Consider the following 18,835-nt stretch of genomic DNA (forward strand, 5'->3'; position numbering starts at 1 on the left):
AATGTTCTATGTAAAACCGATGCCAGGTTTCAAACGCTGACTACAAACACAAGAGTGGATGCTATCATGAGCACTCCGCTTGTGCTAGTACCGGCAGAGCTTAGAAAAGCTGGAAATTTGGGAGTTAAAAGAAAACATATTACTGGAAGTCATCACATCTGCTTTTGCTTTGTTTTCTGTTTTTGTACATGGGTGCTAGATAATTTAAACTTCCCTATTGCTTGGGACTGTACTTCTGTGGGCTAGCCTCTGCTGGATTCCTCACCTGTCACAGGCTACCACCTTCACAGGCCTGACCCCGCCCCCTTCCCCCCACCCCTTCCCCCTGTGGCTTGGCAGACACAATACAGCACAGCTGAGAAGGAACAAAGCTCTCTCCGCTGCCCTGATGTGTCCAGGTGGGTGGCACTGACTCACCCTCTTTAGGGACAAGTGGGGGAGGCCTGAGACACCCAACGGACAGAGTTTGACTTTCCTGATTTGTAATATGGGTTTTCCCCCCACACGCTTCATCTTGCTGCTGGAGACAGGATGGGCCTCCTACAATGCTGCTTTTAGGTGGTGGTTTCTGAGTGCCAGCCACCCAGCGCTGGGCACACAGCTTTGCACACACCATGTACAATACACAGTGTCCCCACTAAGATGAAGGAAGCTGCAGAAATGGCATCTCAGTCACCCACAACTCCAAAGTGTCATTGGCAGCAGCCACCAACTCCTCACAACTGTGTTTCTGTTGCTCATTTCCTCTGGGTCTCCTTAGTGTGGCCACTGGGAGTCCTCCATGCTAATCTGCACCAAAGGATAAGGGGGATGGCACAATACACAACCACACACTCATATGTACTCATGTGCACACACCACACACATACAAACATAACACACACACCCCACACACATCCTACACACCAACACACCATATACACACACACCACACATATACATCATAGACACATATACAAACACACCACACACACACTATACACAACATACACATACCACATACACACACACCACACACACACATATATACATACAAACATAACACACAGACATGCACACCCCCCACAGACACACAAACACACACACCACAGACATACACCGTACACCACACACGTATATGATACACACACTATATACTGTATACACACACACCACAAACACAAACACACCACAGACACACATACAAATATGTCACACACATACCCCCCTACACACACCAGACATACAAACACACCCATACCGCAGACACATATACAAACACACCCCCACACACATCCTATACACAAGTACACACACACTACACACACTATATATCATACACACACCACACACAAACACACACACACCACACACTGTATACCACACACCACAAACATCCCCCACACTACATACCATACACATACAAAAACCCATACCACAGACACACACGTAAACACACCACACACACACTCACACCACAGACACACGTAAACACACCACACACCACACACACACTGCATACCACACACACATACAATACACACACTATATACCATATATATACACACACATCACATACACACACACCATAGATACCACAGACACACATACAAACACCCCCCCACACACATCCTACACACAAACACACACACACACCACTCACTATATACCATACACACACCACACACAAATACACACACACACCTTACCACACTATATACCATACACCACAACCCCCCCACTACATACCATATACACACACTCCACACACATACATATAAACACACCACACACACACACCACAGACGCACATGCAAACATACCACACACACACCACACACACACACCACAGACACACATGCAAGCATACCACACACACACCACACACACACCACACACACACACCACAGACGCACATGCAAACATACCACACACACACCACACCACACACACCACATACAAACACACACCCATACACTCTCTTTGGCACAGGATCTAGCTCAATAAGGCACAGACAATATTTGGGTACATGAAAGTGTGTCTTGGAACAACAGACCTGTTGTCTACCTGGTGCAACGAGGCTGTGCATGCAAGCAAGACGCTCCCCTCCCCGTGGCTGCCTCCGAAGGCTCGGGGCCTCAGCTCTGAGCTTCCTGAACCCGGAGCGCCTCCTCATAGCACCATGCTCCCCATGCCACGACGCAGCAATCCCACTCCACCTTCAGCTGCTCCCCGGCCTTCCGGCTGCTCCCGGCACACACACACCTGTGCCTCTCTGGTAAGTGTTCCTCCCCAGCGGCGCCTCGCAGGCAGGGGCGATCGCTGACCTGGGTTCAACTCAGCTAGTTTTGCTGAGTAGACAGACAGACGTCTGAATGCTTGTGGGCAAAGGCGATGTCACCTGATCGGGAGCAGCTGCCATTCACGGGTCAGTGTTCTTGCTCTTGAGAAGGAAACAAATGCCCGACACCTTGCTACTCAGGGTTTAGGGAAGGCGCCCCAGGGCCCGGCAACTGCAAGGAACTCACTGTGGTGCCCGTCCTTGGGAAGATATGACACCACGGGCCCTTCTTCTGGGGCACTCTGGCTGCAGGCACAAGGTAAAGCAGCCTTTATCCTTCTCAAGGAGTCCCAGAGACCGGCAGAAACACCACCATGTCCACTCCGTCCCTACTCACCTACTCACCTCCCCACTGCTCCCTTGGACAAGTGTGCAGGGACCAGGCCCACCTTAATGTAGAAGCCAGGATTGCCACTGCCACACTAGGTGACACCCTGACAAACAGTGCAAGTCTGGACTGGGAGGGAGGCTTGGGCTGAGGGCAATTGTGGGCGAGGGTGGCAGACGGCAGATTCGAGCTTCACGGCTCTGGGAAGAGGACGTAAAATTCTACCTCAGAGGCTAGAGACACCCAGATGCCCAGCAGCAAGGGGACCATCGGCTGGCTCCCTCTCTCTTCTCCCCCTGGAGTGGGCTCTGGCCAGGCCTTCACAGTCAAGGTACATACATGCATGCTGCCTTGGGGATGGGGTTTCTGGTGTGGCAGTGTGTCTGTGACTCCAGCAGAGGCAGCTGGCCACCTATTAGTCCCATCTCTAGACCTGAAACTGACTGCAGGCCTGGAACGGACATAACTTGACATAGAACACTTGGCCACGGCAGTGACGTTCCTTGTTGCTTGTAGTCGCCGAGATGTTCAGAGACCTCAGGGCTGTGGGGATGCCAAGACCCAGGCCTCAATGCTGCTGCCCCTGGCAGGAATCTCACAGCCTGCAGGTAGGCTGGGCCCAGCTCTTATCACAGACCTCAGGATCTGGAGCTCAAGTGAGCAGCGCCTCAGTCTCCTGGTCAGGATCCATCCCCACCTGTGTTTCCGTCCTGACCTGGACTGACTTACTCTTCTCAGGGGCCCTAGATGCCAAAGACCACGACCCAGCCACACGATGACAGAACACATCAGATCTAGGCCCATCAGACTTCCCCTTTGGTAGACTGGTGGGCCAGAGAGAGGGGCTGGCTGTAGCCAGATGATGAGAGGGCACGGTGGGAATCCTTTAGGAGTAGAGGTGGGTGCAGAGGGGAAACAGAGGGAAAATGATCATGGGAGGGGGGCGGGTGTGAGAGGGCCAGAGAAGCTCAGAAACAGGACAGCACTGTACACACCTCCTCTCGACAATGTCCCAGCCCAGCTTGTGGGACCAGCTGCCGGGATCCCACACTGCTGGGGACTACAGTTGCCTTGCCTGAGGGGGCCGTCTGCCTCAGGCCCTGGAGCTGCCTGACCTGGCCAAAGTTGGGTGCCAAGGGTTGCAGGCACCTCCTTAGAGCTGGACAGAGGCTGCGGCCAGCCTCCTGCAAGAGCCACATCCTCTGCCCTCTCCCTGGGAACCTGATAATTCTGCTTGGAGCCACCTTCAACTTGCTGTCCCTAGGATGAGCAGACAGAGCCAGAGGGCACTCAGACAGGAACCCCATCCTTCACCTTCTCCAAGGATGGTGGCCAGCCACCTTGGTGTCTCAGCGCCACGGGGCAGGCAGACTGCGTCCCTGACTCACTGTTGGTGCAGCGGGTGGGTGTGAGTGGTGGGCTAACCCTTTCAATCGGTGACTTGACCCCCGTAGCCTCTGTAGCCATAACAATGAAACCAGAAATTCCTACAGACCCTATCTAAAGCAGGCACTTCCCACCTCCTCACAGGCCCATGGCTGCCAGCGTGAGCCCCATGCGTGCCTCATGGCACAGGAAATGAATGCAGGAGATGCCTCACTGAGGAGAACCTGCTTCTCACCTCTGGGCAAAATCGGATGTGCACATGGAGGTCCGGGCCTGTTCGGATCTGCAGTTTGAACCCAAAGCACCGGGCTACTCTCCGTTTCTCTTTCACTGTCGCTCCCCGGTGGTGGCAAGTCCAGTGTACACCGTCCATATTTTTCCTAGTCCAGACTGCTAGCTCCCCGCTTTATATCCAGAGAATCCCACTCACCCCTCAAAATGAAGAGTCGCTCTCAGGTTCCTAAGACCCTTAGGCTACTTCCATTTTTCTCCCGCTTTATGCCTCCTTGGGGCGGGTCCAGCCTAGAGACCCACATGAAATTCAAGAAATAGTCCAGGCCACTAGAATCTCTGGCTGACGTGTCTTCTACTTTGCACACAGCCGAGAAAGCAGCTAGGGAAGGGAGGAAAATTCCAGAATCCCGGTCTTCATCGCAACATGAGACGGATTCAGTCATGGCTCCAGAGTGTGGGTACCTGGGTGCCAGGCCGGAATCCAGGCTGTGCTGCTCAGCGGCTTTGCAGTGTGGTGTGCTGTTTACCTGCTGCTGCCTCGGTTTCCCCCCAACCCCCAGTTGCTAAATGTGTCACAGTGAACGCAGAGGGCTAGCCTTCAGCAGGTTCTGGAAAAATCACGAGCCCACGAGGCACGAAAACCAAGGAAGGGATCACAGAGCTGGTGTGGTCCCTGCGGTCACCAGAGGCGCTGGGGGAAAGGAGTGTCCTCATTTTGGCTGCATGTGTCAAGTTCAGGCAGCTAAGCACAGCGCTTCGTCCCCGTGGATCCAAGGGTTTGAGGACACAGAGTCACAGGGTAACTTGGGGGCATCTGGGTGGCAATGTCCTCACAGGTGTCTGCCCCGTGCCTCCTTTCTTACCATCAGCTGTGGGGCCCTCCCCGGCGACCTATGTTGGCACTGTGGTGAGTGAGTGTGTATCCGGTGGGGGTCCCCAGAGTCACACCAAGTCTATGGGTGATATGCTAACAGCCCGGGGGAGCAGAGACTAAACGCCGGGAATATGCACAAGGTGTAAGAAGCAGCGTTATGTTTGCTACGGTAATTAATCCTTATTAAAAATTGCTGTGATTAGCAGTGTTCCTGCCTCAGAGCAAAGAGAGAATGGTTATAAGTAAGAACACAGCTGCCTAACGAATCTCAGAACAAGCCCTAGGATCCCCAAGTCCCTCTGTGCAACTTTGGGCTCCAATCCTGGGGGGAACACACTGTTATCAACAACTCCAGGAAGCTGTCGACTGCATAACCCCAGGCTGGAAGGAAGCTTTTGGGGTGGGGATGGGGGCGAGGGGGGCGCTGGCAGCAACGGAAGCTCTCTGAGGTTTCACCTTGACTAGGTACATACACAGTCACATCAACAGAACTCAGGACACATTCTTCAGGGTGGCTGGCCTCCACATCTCCCTTCAACTCCCAGGCGTCCCCTAGCTCCTTCTGAGCACCCCTCAACCCTTCTGCTCTTCCCCACCCCCCCCACACACATGAAAAATCCATCTTTCTCCCCATGAACAGTTGTTACTATCGTGGCAACCGTGTGGCTTGATACGATTCCCTTTTTATAGGACACTGTAGTTTAATAATAAGGCAACAAGCCCATTTTGTGAGCTGTGTCTCTTTTGCACCTTCATCTCTGAAAGCGGCTTCTGCTGGGGGGGGGCATATGGGACCCCATGGCTGACGCTTTGGAGTTTTTCCCTGAGACTCCCACTCCCCCTCAAAGGTCAATATGATCAGCCCCAGGGTCACCTGCTGGTGACAGTACACCAGAGATCACAGACCCCTAGGGGGGCCATATGAGGCAGCTCAGCAGTGGGTCCAGGTCTTTACACACACAGAGGGAGTCCCGTGGCAATCCTTTATGGGGCTCCTGATGCAGATGGGGCAGGGGGTGGGGAGGGGGAAGACAAGAGTGGAAGCCGAGGACCACTCCTTACGAGCTCCTACCAGCCAGAGGCCAAGCTACCCTAGCTGGGCTAGCCCAAGGCATTTTGGTTAGAATTCGAAAAAGTGCCGTCACCACTGCAGAGAGACTGACATAAGATAACAGAACCTTGGGACGGATTACAGAACCGAGTGTCCCCCGAGGGGACATGGCCTCATCCTGCGTCCCCTACCTAGGGCCTAGCAGCTCGCAGGAGGTAAGGGTTAACGCTTCTGTAAAGGACCGGGATTCCACCCGGTTGAGGCTTTATTTCTCAAATTTCCAACTCGAAAGACCATAGGTTTCGAAAGCTGGCCTGTGTGTAAAAGCTGCATCTTAATGCGCCTCCAACTACGTCGCTTGTCTTGCTTGATTTCACGTCTTCTGCTTCTGATGGCAAATGTGCTGTTTAGACTGAACACACCGCTGGCATATGGCACCAGCGTTTGCGTGCAGCAGACCTGCAGCCCCCACAAGGGGGCTGGAGGAGGGGCCTGCTCTCATCTCTACAAGTCTAGTCAGGTGCAGCCCAAGGTCCCTCCTCATCCAACCATCCCTGCAGGAGATGTAAGAGGTCAAGTCACCCCCAAAGGTGGTCTGGGACAAGCTGGGTCCCAAGCTGAATGCCAGTGCCGCTATTCGTTTTGTAACGGCTGTGTGTGTACCCAGAAAATGGCGCACCCGTAACAGTAGGGGAACGACAGGTCTAGACCTATGCTGAGGCACGAGGCTGTCTGCCCCTGCAGATATGGCTGCGGATGGGCCAAGGAAACGGGGGGCCGCTTCTGATCCTGGTGCAGTGGGCATGCACTGGCTGCTCGCACTGACAGCATCTGTGGTGGGGGAGAGCTCAGCTGAAGTTCTCTTGCCCTCTCGATGGCCCCATGGAAGGCTGCGAACGACCAGCCAGGGTGTGTTAACAAGCCCCAGCAGACTCTGGTTCTCTATGCTGCAGGCCTTGCTGGTGGATTCACCTCCACCCAAAGCACAGGTTTGACCCATCAAGACCACTCTGAAGCTCTGGCCCTGACTTCATCTTTAGCTCAGCTCTTCCGTCCCCAGGTTGGTGTGGGGGGGGGACGACTATATGCTCGAGGAGGACACGGGTGAGTCCTGTGAGGCCTCTTGCCCAAGACGTTGCAACTATTAAGCCATGGACTGGCCTCCAGGACCCTCACTCCAAACACTTCGCTTGCCACTGATCCGAGGGTCCTGCTGCCAGGAGGCACCTGGATTATCCCTGCCTCACAGCTGGGTGTGAGGGTGAAGGGCCATCCTTGCATCTCTGAGTGGTCTCACCTGACAGAAGCACGCCTTGCTCAGCCCCACTCCTGAGTCTCCAAGTGATCCCGGCAGTCACGGAAACCGGAAGGGGTTGGAAAGCTGCCTTTGGAGGACCACCCTCACTCAAGTCTGTGACCCCGGGGAACGACTAACGCTGAACGGAAACGTGGGGGCTGGCCCGTGGGTCCAAGGCTCCCAGTGGCTTTTGTAGTATATCCTGAAAGCCTCAAATGTCACAGGTGGTCCTAGGAAGGTGAGACCCAGAGCCTGGGGCTCTGGCAATAGGCCACTTTCTGTTCCTAATCCCTGTGCAGGCCCCGTCTCTCCCTCTGCCAAAATGTTTGGTAATCCTTAGCACAGACAAGGAAGGGGCCCTGGGGTGGCCCAAGTGCCCAGCAGCCTAGGGCTTGTCCTGGGTCGGGTTCTGGAAGCCTATCTTTGCCATGACCATGTTCCTCTTACACCTCCCATGGTGCCCTGGAGAGTTCATGGAGGGGCATGACAGATGAAGAGCCTCTCCCACCCCCAATGGCTAACCTGAGTCTCCACAAAACCTCCACTGGAGGCCGAGAAATGCACCTCTCCATCTCCAGTCAGCTGTGCACTCTGCTGCTGTTTCTTCTTAGCCTGATCCTGACTCTGACCCCTTGTGTGGGCATCCTTACCCCACTTGAGACGCGGGTCCTATGGGAACCCTCCAACCGGGCTGAGCAAAGGAGCAGAGGCAGGCAGCTTAGCCGGAAGTTCTTAGGACCCCCTCAAGCTTCCCCCGGAAGCTACCAACCCATGTGGGTATACCCGAGGGCCAAGGTGTGAATCCACAACGGGGCAGCCCCCAGAATATGGAGAGGTTGGGTAGGCCAGAGGTGTAGGCAGCCTCGGTGGGTGAGGCCAGGGTACCGCAGCATCAGGACAGCTGTGGCTAAGCTGGCTCCCAGAACCGTAACCTGGAGGGCCTGGGGGAGCCCAGGGAATCCCCTCTCCATCCCTAGTGCAGGCCTGGCCCCCCACCCCCCCCCCCGCACTGATTCCGCATTGGGTGGGATCATAGGACCCCGCCCCCTGCGCCTTAGGCCAGCTGGCAGGCGGAAGCTGAGGTTCTGCGCGCACCTCCCTAGGGGCATCCTAGGGATGTAAGGGGCTCCTAACCGCTGGGTTTACTGTCCCCCAATGTCTGCCTGCCTGAGATTCCTGCGCAGTCCAGCAGACTGAAAAAGTCCAGCACAAGCCTCCTCCTGGGCCCGAGCTTCAGGGCCTAGCTTCTCTGTCCCACCAGGCAGGTGGCCCGCCTCCCCAGAGGCCCGGCGCGCGGTCCGCGCTGCAGCACAGCCCTGCTCCCCAGCCGCCACCTCCCTGAGGTCCCTGGGCTAGCGCGACGCGGCCGAGGAAGGAGCCTGGCTACCCGTCCCCAGTCCCTCGCGTCTCGGCACGAAGTTCCCCCAAAGTAATCGGGTGTCCAGAACCCCTGCATCCTCCCCTTGGGCTTCCCTCGAGACTCCGCCCGCCGCCCCCTCCCGCGCCTTCGAAAAAGTTGCGAGCGACGCCCCAAACTCCAGCCAGCCCCCCGACCCGGCACCGTACGCGCCCCGGGCGCCCCCACGCTCCTCTGCCACTCAGAGGCGCAGTTCCCCCAACCCCAGCCCTGGCGCCATGACGCGAGGAGAGCCTCGGGGCCACCAACGGCGGCGCGGAGGCGGCCAAGTGCGGGGCGTGGGCGGCGGCGCGGGGCGCACGTGCGCAGGACCGGGGGGCGCTCGGGCCGGGGGCGCTTACCTGTTGGAGGTAGAGGAAAGCAGGCGGACAGGGCACGGAGTGCGGGAGCATGCTGCCGGAGTTGGACAGCAGGAGGCAGCCCGAGTTCGCCATGGAGCACAGCATGGGGCGGCAGGGGGGCGCCCGGCGGCCGAGACGGCTCTGCGCTCGCTGCGTCCCTCGGTGTGTGCGCGCGCCCTGCCTCCCGGGCGCCCTCCCGGTCTCTCCTCCTCCGGGCCTCCCCTCCCCCGCGTGGCGCTCGTTAAGAGGGAGGCATGGAAAGGGGAGCGGCGCGCATCTGCCGGGGGCTGCCCCTGTCCGGGCGGGGAGGCTGGAGGGAGCGCGCGAGAAGATGGAAAGAGGATGGGTGCTCTGCGCGAGAGGATGGATGTGGGGGAGAGGGGAGCCAGTCACTTTGGAGCCACCGGAGCCCTGTCTGCAAAGAGTGGTGCGTGTGCGTGTGTGAGTGTGCGCGTGTGCGCGCGTGTGTAGCGGTGGGAGGGGGAGTCCCTGGCGTACTCCAACATCAAACGGAGCCCCGCGCTCAGGGAAGAGAATCCGGCCTACGGCACCACCGCTGGTCCTGCACTTAACCCCTCGCCCGCCGTCCTGCGCCGGGCCGCTAGCCCTAGCCCCCTCCCGCGGGCCCTGCGCTCCCCTCCTTCGCCCGCGCGCAGCCTCTGTTCCCGCCGGCCGTAGGGTCTGGGACCTCGGTTGGCTCCCGCTGGTCTAGGCTGCGGCGGTGAGGAGAGTCTCTGCGGCCCACCGACCGGAAGGTGCTCGTTCTGCCTGCGTTCAGAGAAGCGCCTCTCCTGAGGGAGGCCGGCTCCGCGGCGGGGAAGTCGGTGATGTAATGAGGGCATCTACGCAGAGGCTTCCGTGCTGGGAAGGCTTTTCCAGCTGCTCAGTGCCCAGAAGCCCAGCCAGAGCCCCTGAGAGTCTCTCTTGCCCCTCTGCTGGCCTCCAGGCCCCACGAGATACCTCAGCAGCCTGCCGCAGGCTTATGGTCCTGTGGATACTTCGTATGGGGGTGGGCAACAGGGAACAGTGGCCATCGGGTACCCTTCTTGCCCCATCATCAGGCAGTGCTGGACAGAGGCCTTGATTTGCCCCTCACGCCGCCACTGCAGCCTGCCTGCGTACATCTGCAGCTTCCTAGCCAGACATATGCGGGCCTGCCCCCCTCAAAGGCAGTTTTACCAAGACAAGCCACAGGTGAGCTTGGCTGGGACTGGACTACCCCCACTGCCACTATGAGAGGTAGCCCCAGGGGGCGCGTGCCCAGCCTCATACCCTGCTTACACATACTACCCCGGAAGAAGGGGCACATCCAGGTACCAAGTACTGCTGTGGAACTCCGTTCCCCTTGGAAGATGGCTGGCCTGGTAGTTTAAGTGGGGTCCTCCTACATGCTGTGTGAGCTCAGAGAAGTTGTTTGTTGTCTCTGGGCTTTGTTTCCACTTTCAAACTCAGAGGTTGGTTGGTTGGTTGGTTGGTTGGTTGTTGCCCCTATGGTGTTGGGCATGAAGTGATGTGTCAAAAGATGCCTGGGGGAGCGTGGCCTCCCTCCAGCAACCGACTGGGAAGTGACATTGTGAAGAGGCAGGTAGACACATGCAACTTGGAAGCCCTCTTGTCAGGCATCTCTGACCCCACCCCCTCACAGCTGAACACCCTGCAACTAACTGACCTAGCTCTGAGAAAGGAGCGAGCTGTGTAGACTAGGAGGAAGGCTGGCAGGCAGAGTAGAACAGGCCGCTGGTGGTTCACGCCTTTCTCCCCTTTTCTTGCTGCTTGGGCTGCTCAGGCAGAATGTGGGCTCTGGGCGTTCCAAGGCCACCCTTGCCTTCCACAAGGGACACGTGGTCTCCCAGTCCTTGCTAGTGGTGTAGTGTATCCCCAGCACCAAGGACAGGCACATCTGGCCCATGATGCTTCAGGCTGTGTCTGGGAGCTGAGACCTTGGAGGCTGACCTCACAGTGCAGTGCCCAGAGTGGGTATGGCCATTTCAGCACACTATACCTGCCCACCTCCTGCCCCACATACTGCTGTTTTACTGTCCTGGTATACATGGTCTGTCATCACTCCCTGCCCAGCTGCCTTTTCCTTAGAAGAAACCTGGGCAACTCGGTGGTGTTCACCGAGTGCTACAGACAGACCATTGTGCAGTCTCACTGTCTGCGGTAAGGAGCTACTGAGATTCAGCTCTCCTCTCTGGAGTGAGCGCACCGTCTAACGGGGGAAACCGAGTCTGCAGCCTAACATGCCAAGAGCCTCAGGCCAGGGAGCCTGCCTAGATTCCTGCCTCCACCAGCCAGCTCATCGCACGCAGGCTGCCAGGGAGAATCGAGAGAGAATTAAAAAGGAAATCTCCAGCGTGATCGTCTGGCTTATTTCTCCGGACAAGGGCTGTGTGCCTGCTGCTTGCCATACCGTGCCCGGGACATGCTGTGTCACTTCCAGAACAAGCCAAGCTACTGAATTCCACAGATCCCATTCAAGGCTGTTGCTGAATCTCTTGGGCCTGCTCATGTATCCCTCAGGGACTGGAATCACCCTTTAGTGCATTCAGGCCACTGTGTCAGCCTGGGCCGTGCGACAGTCTCCATGCCCCCAAGATTCCTGACCATTCTCCCATACTCCCATGGCCTTATGGACTGGGTTGTGTGGCCCTGAGTAGTGGGTGGGGGGAAGCCGGCCCACCCAGCCACTTGCTAGGCTAGGCTGCCCCCACTTTTTCTTGGGTTGGAGAGAGGTTTCGAGCTGGGAAGAGCTGTCAATCCAGCGAGAATATTCACTACTTAAAAAAAGATACAGGAGGAAAAAAAAATATCCCATTCGCCCTGAATCTAAGAAGGGCCTTGTTAGGAAGGCATGAACTGAGCTGTAATTATTTCTACGCTCCTGGGCACCGCTATAAATACCAGGCATGGGAGGCACCTCAGAAGGTTTAGGTGGCTTGGCTCTGAGCTCTCCTGGCTCCCTCCTCTCCCGTCCTGTTCCACACTCTTAAGCAGGGCCCTCGCTGGCTGCATGTGGTCCCGCTTCCTGCAGTGGGTGGCACATGCCTGTCTCACCGTTTCTGGACACTTTGCGCCTCCTAGGTGTCAGTTAGTGTCTGGTGGCGTTTTTATCTCTTAAGGTGGTCTGTGTTTTTTAACAAAAGGTAGGCCAATGAGTCCTGTGATGGAGAACTGAGTGCTGTCTGTTGTCTTCCCCCGTCTTTGGGAATTTCCAAGGATTCCCATGATACCTCCAGGTGGAAAGAGAAAGCCTTGCCCCCCCCCCCCCATGAGGGACAAGCAGTGGGGCTCCAAATCCTCACAGTCCTGTCTTCTCTCTTCCTTTCTGAATGCCCAGTCTGGCTGTCCCCAGGCTCTCCCTATGCAAGGGGGACAGTGTAGAGCTTGGCAGTTGTGGCCCAGAGCAGGGGATGAGTGCACAGTCTCCGGTTGCAGCCGGGCTCCACCATGCCAAGCCGTCATCCAGAAGTGGACTGAGTTTCCCATGCGTTCTGCAGAGCCAGGCCTTCCTGCCCCAACCCTAGGCTTCCTGGCACAGGCTCGGACATGAGCAGGGGGGACCAAGGCAGAGTGGCCGAATCCATCATCGCTGGTGGGGTGGGCCAGGGTGGTGCAGCCCAGAGTAGGGTTGTAAAGTGAGATGTTGAGTCACCTAAGAAGCCTTTAGTTACATGACTTCCCACCTGAGTCCCGCTTCACCACAGGGGCGCTTTTCCTGGGCAAATTAGCATCCTGATTCTGCACCAAAGGGAAAGAGGTTAGAGTTGGTTGAGGCCTTGGTTTTGGGGCTGCCCTTGGCTTGCTGGTGCAGACACCCCAGGGGCATGTCAGGTTGGGATGTTCTTGAGAGCTCATAAAAAAATGTCTCTGGTTCCTGGAGGCATCCCCCACAGTGTGGGAGTGGGGGTCTGTATGCATTTTTATTCTGGCGGGTGGACTTCCAGTTCTAGAAGGGCAGAGAAGCCTCTGTAAAGAGAGGAATAGGTCTAAGGAGCAAATGTCCCGAGCTGTCCAGACCAGACTGGGCGGAAGAGGCCACTTCGAAGGTGTCCAGCAGAGGGCCCACTCATACCAGCTGGAGGTTCCTTTCCCAGCAGGCCTGTGAGGAGGGCCTTCTAGGGGCTCCTCCCCACTTCTGGGCTTCTCTGCCTCCTTCTGTCAAGGCGTCCATAGCATGCAGAGGAAAAAAAGCCAAGCCCAGTACAGCCTGCTGTGGTCAGCACCCACCTTTCAGCTCAGCAGGGGTCCACCACCTAGTGACACCATCCCCCTGCCTCAGCAGAGACTGCAGCAAAAGTAAAAACCCCGCGTGCAAAGGGAGTTTATTTATCTGTTTAATTAAGAGGCGTTTGCCAGCCACATTCGGCTCCATCCGTCTCACTTACAACCACGTCCCAGCAAAATTAAACATAATAAATACCGGGAGACTGAAAGCAAAGGGCACACTCGAGATATATGGGAAAAGGCAGAAGTTGCACAGGGTTGCAGTTATAGGGACATCTTTCTTTTGCAAGTGTCCCTCCCCTCAGGGGCCCAGGAGCCAGAGGACTGTTCCCAGAGAGAGAGGGCTATGGGTGTCTTGGCTTTTCCCACTCAGCATTGTTGCCAAGCTTTCTTTATTGTAAGTGAGCCCTGAGGCTCCCTTCTCCCTTCCCCTCCCCTGCAGAAGAGGAGTGAGCTCAGAGCAGACTGTTGAAGTGGCAACCTTGTGCCTCAGCACCTCAGGGCTAGGTGGGCCAGAGGCCTTGGCAGCAGTAGCTTTGACCAACTCCTTGGAATTTCTTGCTGCATCTGGGCCCTACATGCCTAGAGAGTTAGGTGGCAGGGCCTGGGCAGAGGTTGGGAGAAAACACCCCCTGCCCCAAACCTTTAGTCTTCTGTGCTAACTGTGGGCAAGCAATCCCCCATTCAGAAACTGGGCCGAGAATCTCATAGGAGCTGGAAGAGGAAGCTGGTGTGTGGACCAGAAGGACAGGACACACTGTCTGCTAAAACTTCCCAGGAGTTGCAGCCACGCAGGAAGAGATGGATGCCTCATCGCTACCTATGCAAAGGGTAGCAATATCTTGCATTTTATCTGTTCTCTCTCGACTTTTCAAAGTGCCTCAACACAACCTGCCTTCCCGCACTGTTGCAAGTCACACAGGGAAGGAGCCACAGTGCCCATTTGCTATGTGAGAATCATAGAGGCGGCCCAAGGTCCACACAACCGGTAAGAGGCTGATTCCAGCCTGGAAAACCGGACTCCAGGCTCGAGGAATTCACAGAAGCCTTTGGCTTCCCTTTGACCGTGCTGTTTGGCATGTGCTCTTCTGCAGATATCCTCATCATTAGCCCTTGGCTTTCTCCCTCCTAACAGGATCAGCCCTCAACCAGAGCTGTTAATGGAACAGTCATTTGCAATAGCCCAGGCACCCCCTAATCATGCTGCAGCAATTATCGCCAGTCTCTGCTTTCTCATTAGGCGGGAGGTCGCAGGAACCCAGTGGGCTGCTGAACCCTGTGATGTAGCCGAGAGAAACTGCCTTGGACTGGGGTGCCCTTCCATCGGCCAGGCATCCTTACCTCGCTCCGAGCCTTACCCACCACCCTAGACCCCACCTTGTGCATTATTTTGGTGTCTTGATGTCAAGACCACAAAGGAGTCCTATGAATCACTTTAAAAAAGAAAGAAAGAAAGAAAGAAAGAAAGAAAGCCATCTATCTGTCTGCTTGGGCATGAACACTCCAGCTCAATGGAAGAAAATGCCCTGGGGTGGCCAGGTTCCTGGTGCAGTAGGGGCTGAGGGCAGCTTGTGCTAACATCACGGCAGGGTTCTTTCACAGGCTACCGATGTCCAGGACACTAGCAAGAGTTGCAAGGCTGGGGAAAGCCTGTAAAACTCACTGCCCCCAGAGCTCAGCCTGGGTCACTCAAGCTGTCCTCGGCAACCCTCGGCATCAAGGGACCTCCACAGACAGCACCCGCCTCTCCTTTAGGGTTCTTTATCCCCCCCCTCCGCCTGCCCAGCCTGGAATCAGATGGGGGTAGCCCAGAGGCATGGGGACACAGGGCTGCCAGGGAATTTGGGGTCTCTATCACTCAGTCCCTTGCCCTGGCTAGAAGGCACTGAAGCCTTTCGGGACAGGGGCTGTTTCCGGTTGCTGTTCTCTTGAAGTGCTCTGTGGAAGGAGCCCCTGATGTCTCCCTGGGGAGCCCATCCAGGTTTTTATCACCATGACTGTCGAGGAAGTATGCCTTGTATCTTAATTTTATTCAGAGGGTAGAGGCCTTGAAGGAGTAACATGGGGGGGGGGAGCTGAAGCCACTGCCACCTCCGCTAACTCCCAGGAGATGGGGGGTGGGGTGGCGGGGGTCACCCACCAGGACAACTGCAATACCAGCAGCATCAAGCAGTGGGCGGGCTGCCTGTGGGGGTGGGCACCAAGCACAGGGCTGTCGTTTCGGCAGCTCCAATGCAGCAGCTGGTGTGAACTGCAGCTGGTGTGAGTCTTGTTGGAATCACACCAAGGAGCATTTGTGGGGAAGCAGCGAGCCTGGGGAGGGGAAGGGGTCAGGGCTCCCTCCTTCGCCAGCAGCCCTGCAGAGAAGCATCCAGGGTCCTCTGCCTATTTGGACTCTCTACAAAGCTGATGTGTCCTTCTTGCTGTCAATTAAAAAAAAAATCTTAATCCACAGAGAAACTAGTGGGCCTTTCTTCACTGTTGAGGGAGGAGAGGCCAAAGATGACAGACCCAACCACCAACCATCCCAGGGGCTCCTTGTGCTAAGGACCATGGAAGCTAAATCCTTCAAGTGAACAGATGAGAATGAAATAGGGGAACCATCTTCCTGTAGACCCAGAACCAGCACTCACCGAGTTAAGAAGCCACTCGGTGGCTTCCGGAAGCAGAAACGGAAGAGGTCTGGCACTATGTTCCTCCCCTGCCATTCACGACCCCCCACCCCACCCCCTGCCTCCCCCCCCAAGCCAGACCATCGGCTCATTAAAAGCTCATTAGGAGCCCACGGCACACAGAGGTCCAGGGAGGCAGCAGTGTCCTGCCAGAGCTCATGGCCCTGGAGAGGCCAGTGCACCGTGTCAGGCAGGCCAAGCCAAGCTGCAGACAGGAGCTGGGTGATAGAGCAGTGACAGGCTAGGTAGAGCCAGAAGGCTATTCAGGTGAAGCCTCATGGGAGACTGAGCTTGTCCCAGGACTCAGAAATAGAGATGGTCTCTGCTGGCAGACGGCAAAGAAACAGACAGTCGCTGACCCACACACTCTCCTTTCACCCCTAAGGTCAAATAGGAACTCCTTTATCAGGCCTTGGGGAAAAGGGGCAAGGACTGTCAGGGTTGAGGTAGGGATAGGCAGGGTGCAGCCAGCACCAGCCTTGTCCGGAAGCCGCAAACACCCCTCCAGGGAAGTCCTAAGGCTAGCCACCCGCTGCAAACACAATGGGAGCAGAAGAGGGACCACGAGTGCAGACACAGCTCTGTAGAGGCCTGGTGCCTGCCAGGGAACCGTGCAAAGGGCATGCTCTTGGTGTGACCGTGGGACAGAGCTTTTGGTTAGGTGTAACTGAGGTTTTTTTTTTTCTGGTTTCCTCTCCATCCTGAGGAGAAGCCTCCTCCCCCCTTTCCTGATCCGTGCTAGCACCGGGGGTCTAGTGCCGTTTCGGCACTAACACAATTCCCCAGTGCCAAGGCACAGGGTTTCTGAGAATTTGCTGGCAAGGAGGTTTAGGAGAAGTTGGAGCCCCGGGCTTGCTCTCCGCAGCTCCCGGCCTTTCCTCCCACCGAGAGTTGCCGCATCAGGCTGGGGGAGCCGTCTGTTCCTTTTCTTACTTCCCTGGGATGCTGCGACTTTTGATTCCTGCTTGATTAATATACAGCCAACAGACACTGTATTTAAGGAGGCTCTAATTCTCTCAGGTCACCAAACTCGGGAGCAGCAAAGCCGTGAGGAGCCAGCCCCGCAATAGATCAAACACCGGGACCTTCAAATCGCTCCATGGCCCAATTTTTCATCGCTGCTGCCGTCTGATAACCCTGTCCGCCAGAAGCCAATCTCCTTGCTTTTCTGGGGGGTGGGCTCAGGGTCTGGATGCGGATGCCTGATACCTTCCTGGCAGCCACGCGGCTGGCTGGAAGGATGCGGTATTCCAGCCCTGCAAGGGTGAGCCTTGAAGTCACCAAAGACAGACAGACAGATCCTGGGGTGCCTGCACCCTAGACTTCCTGGGGCAGACAAGCAATGTGTAAACGAATGTCTCTGGTTGGCTGGAGATGCGAAGTGGATAGCCCTGCTGACCCGCACAGTTCACTAAAGCACCTCCCCAGCCATGTCAGGACCCTGCATCCTTCTGGGGCCTCACACCCTGTGCCCACTCTCCCTTTTCCTAGATCCAAGTGTCTCCATCTCTGACCCACCCTGACGAGAAACAGCAAACTTTCAGGTAGGGTTGCTTCTCTGTCAGTCTTTGGTACCCTGGCTGTTGGCACCACAGCTCCCGTTCTTTTTCCATTTCCATTTGCCTTCTAGCATCTCCTGGAAGGCAAATAACTGCTCTGCCTAGCACTTGGGGGGCTCACTTGCATGGTGGCGATCAGGGGTAAAAACGCGTGCATGAAACATTTTTCTCCGAAGCGTCTTTTATAGACCCAGGCCATGTTGCAATTCTGGGAGAGATCACAGAGCAACACAATGTGGGAAGATTACACTCTGCTTGTAAATTACTTCCCAGCTGGGGGCGGGGAACCAAGAACCCAGAGTGCAAAGCAACTCTCTTGAAGAACAGGACCCTCAAGGATCAGGCTCTGATCAATTCTCCCTGCCACTGGCTTACCACAGACACGGCTGCAGAGAAGTTGAAGGGAGCCTTGTTACTCCTTCCCAGGTCCAGTTCTGACTCCTGTTGTATTTATTTTCTCTCCACTAAGCCCCACTGGACTCCCCTCCCTCTGTCCACTTAAAATATCATCCATAGATTTTCAAATTATTGCTACACTTTCCAAGAGAAGGCCACAGTGGTTAAAAATTAACAGCAAATTTATAGGAATTCCATATGGCAATTACAGAATTATAATGAAGTGGCCGCCACTTGGCCGAGTGTGGGTAATTGGAAATCCACGCTGGGAGACCAGAATCTTTATGGTATTGGGATTGTATTTCTGAGAGCAAACGCTGTGGAGAGGGTCAATGGACCCTTGGGCTGGCCAACTTCTTCTTCAGAGAAAAGCATGGCCAGTCCACTGCCCACTTGGAAGCGATTTAATATGTCGTGTGTGTGTGTGTGTGTGTGAGATTTCACTGGCACACAGATCGTAGCTGGGCACCATGGGGGTGGGGTGGGGTGTTTGGGCTGAAGGAATCTTGGGGCTGCCCAGATTGCTCTGGAGAAGGCAGGAAAGAAGAAGAACCGTTAGCAGCAGAGAAAACAAGGTGCGTGCATACGTCATCAGACCAAAAGCCGCCAAGTGGCGAAGCCCGTTTTCCCTACTCCATGGGCAACTGCATCCCCAAACTGCGTGAAGAAAAAAAAAAAAGCATATTTTTAATCATGAAGATGTCACGTGGCACCCTCTATGCTGTCCTCATGA

At 55.9% G+C, this 18,835-nt stretch overlaps 1 protein-coding gene across 7 annotated transcripts in view; it reads right to left on the reverse strand.

Annotated features, from left to right (window-relative positions):
• The window catches only part of RBFOX3 (RNA binding fox-1 homolog 3), a 405,763-nt gene that overhangs the window by 66,157 nt on the left and 320,771 nt on the right, over positions 1-18,835 (reverse strand). For 2 of the 7 annotated variants that reach the window (XM_084749072.1, XM_084749075.1), the window contains exon 1: positions 9,249-10,063. The exons of 2 other annotated variants lie outside the window; for them this stretch is intronic. In XM_084749072.1, the coding sequence (XP_084605198.1) occupies positions 9,249-9,353 (105 nt within the window). In that variant the 5' untranslated portion in view covers positions 9,354-10,063. Of the gene's footprint in view, positions 1-9,248; positions 10,074-18,835 lie in introns of those variants that run through there. 3 more of the 7 variants (XM_084749071.1, XM_084749076.1, XM_084749070.1) reach the window with 3 other exon arrangements.

The sequence above is a fragment of the Acomys minous genome (assembly GCF_964271855.1).
Source record: "Acomys minous genome assembly, chromosome: 12".
Taxonomy (NCBI): domain Eukaryota; kingdom Metazoa; phylum Chordata; class Mammalia; order Rodentia; family Muridae; genus Acomys; species Acomys minous.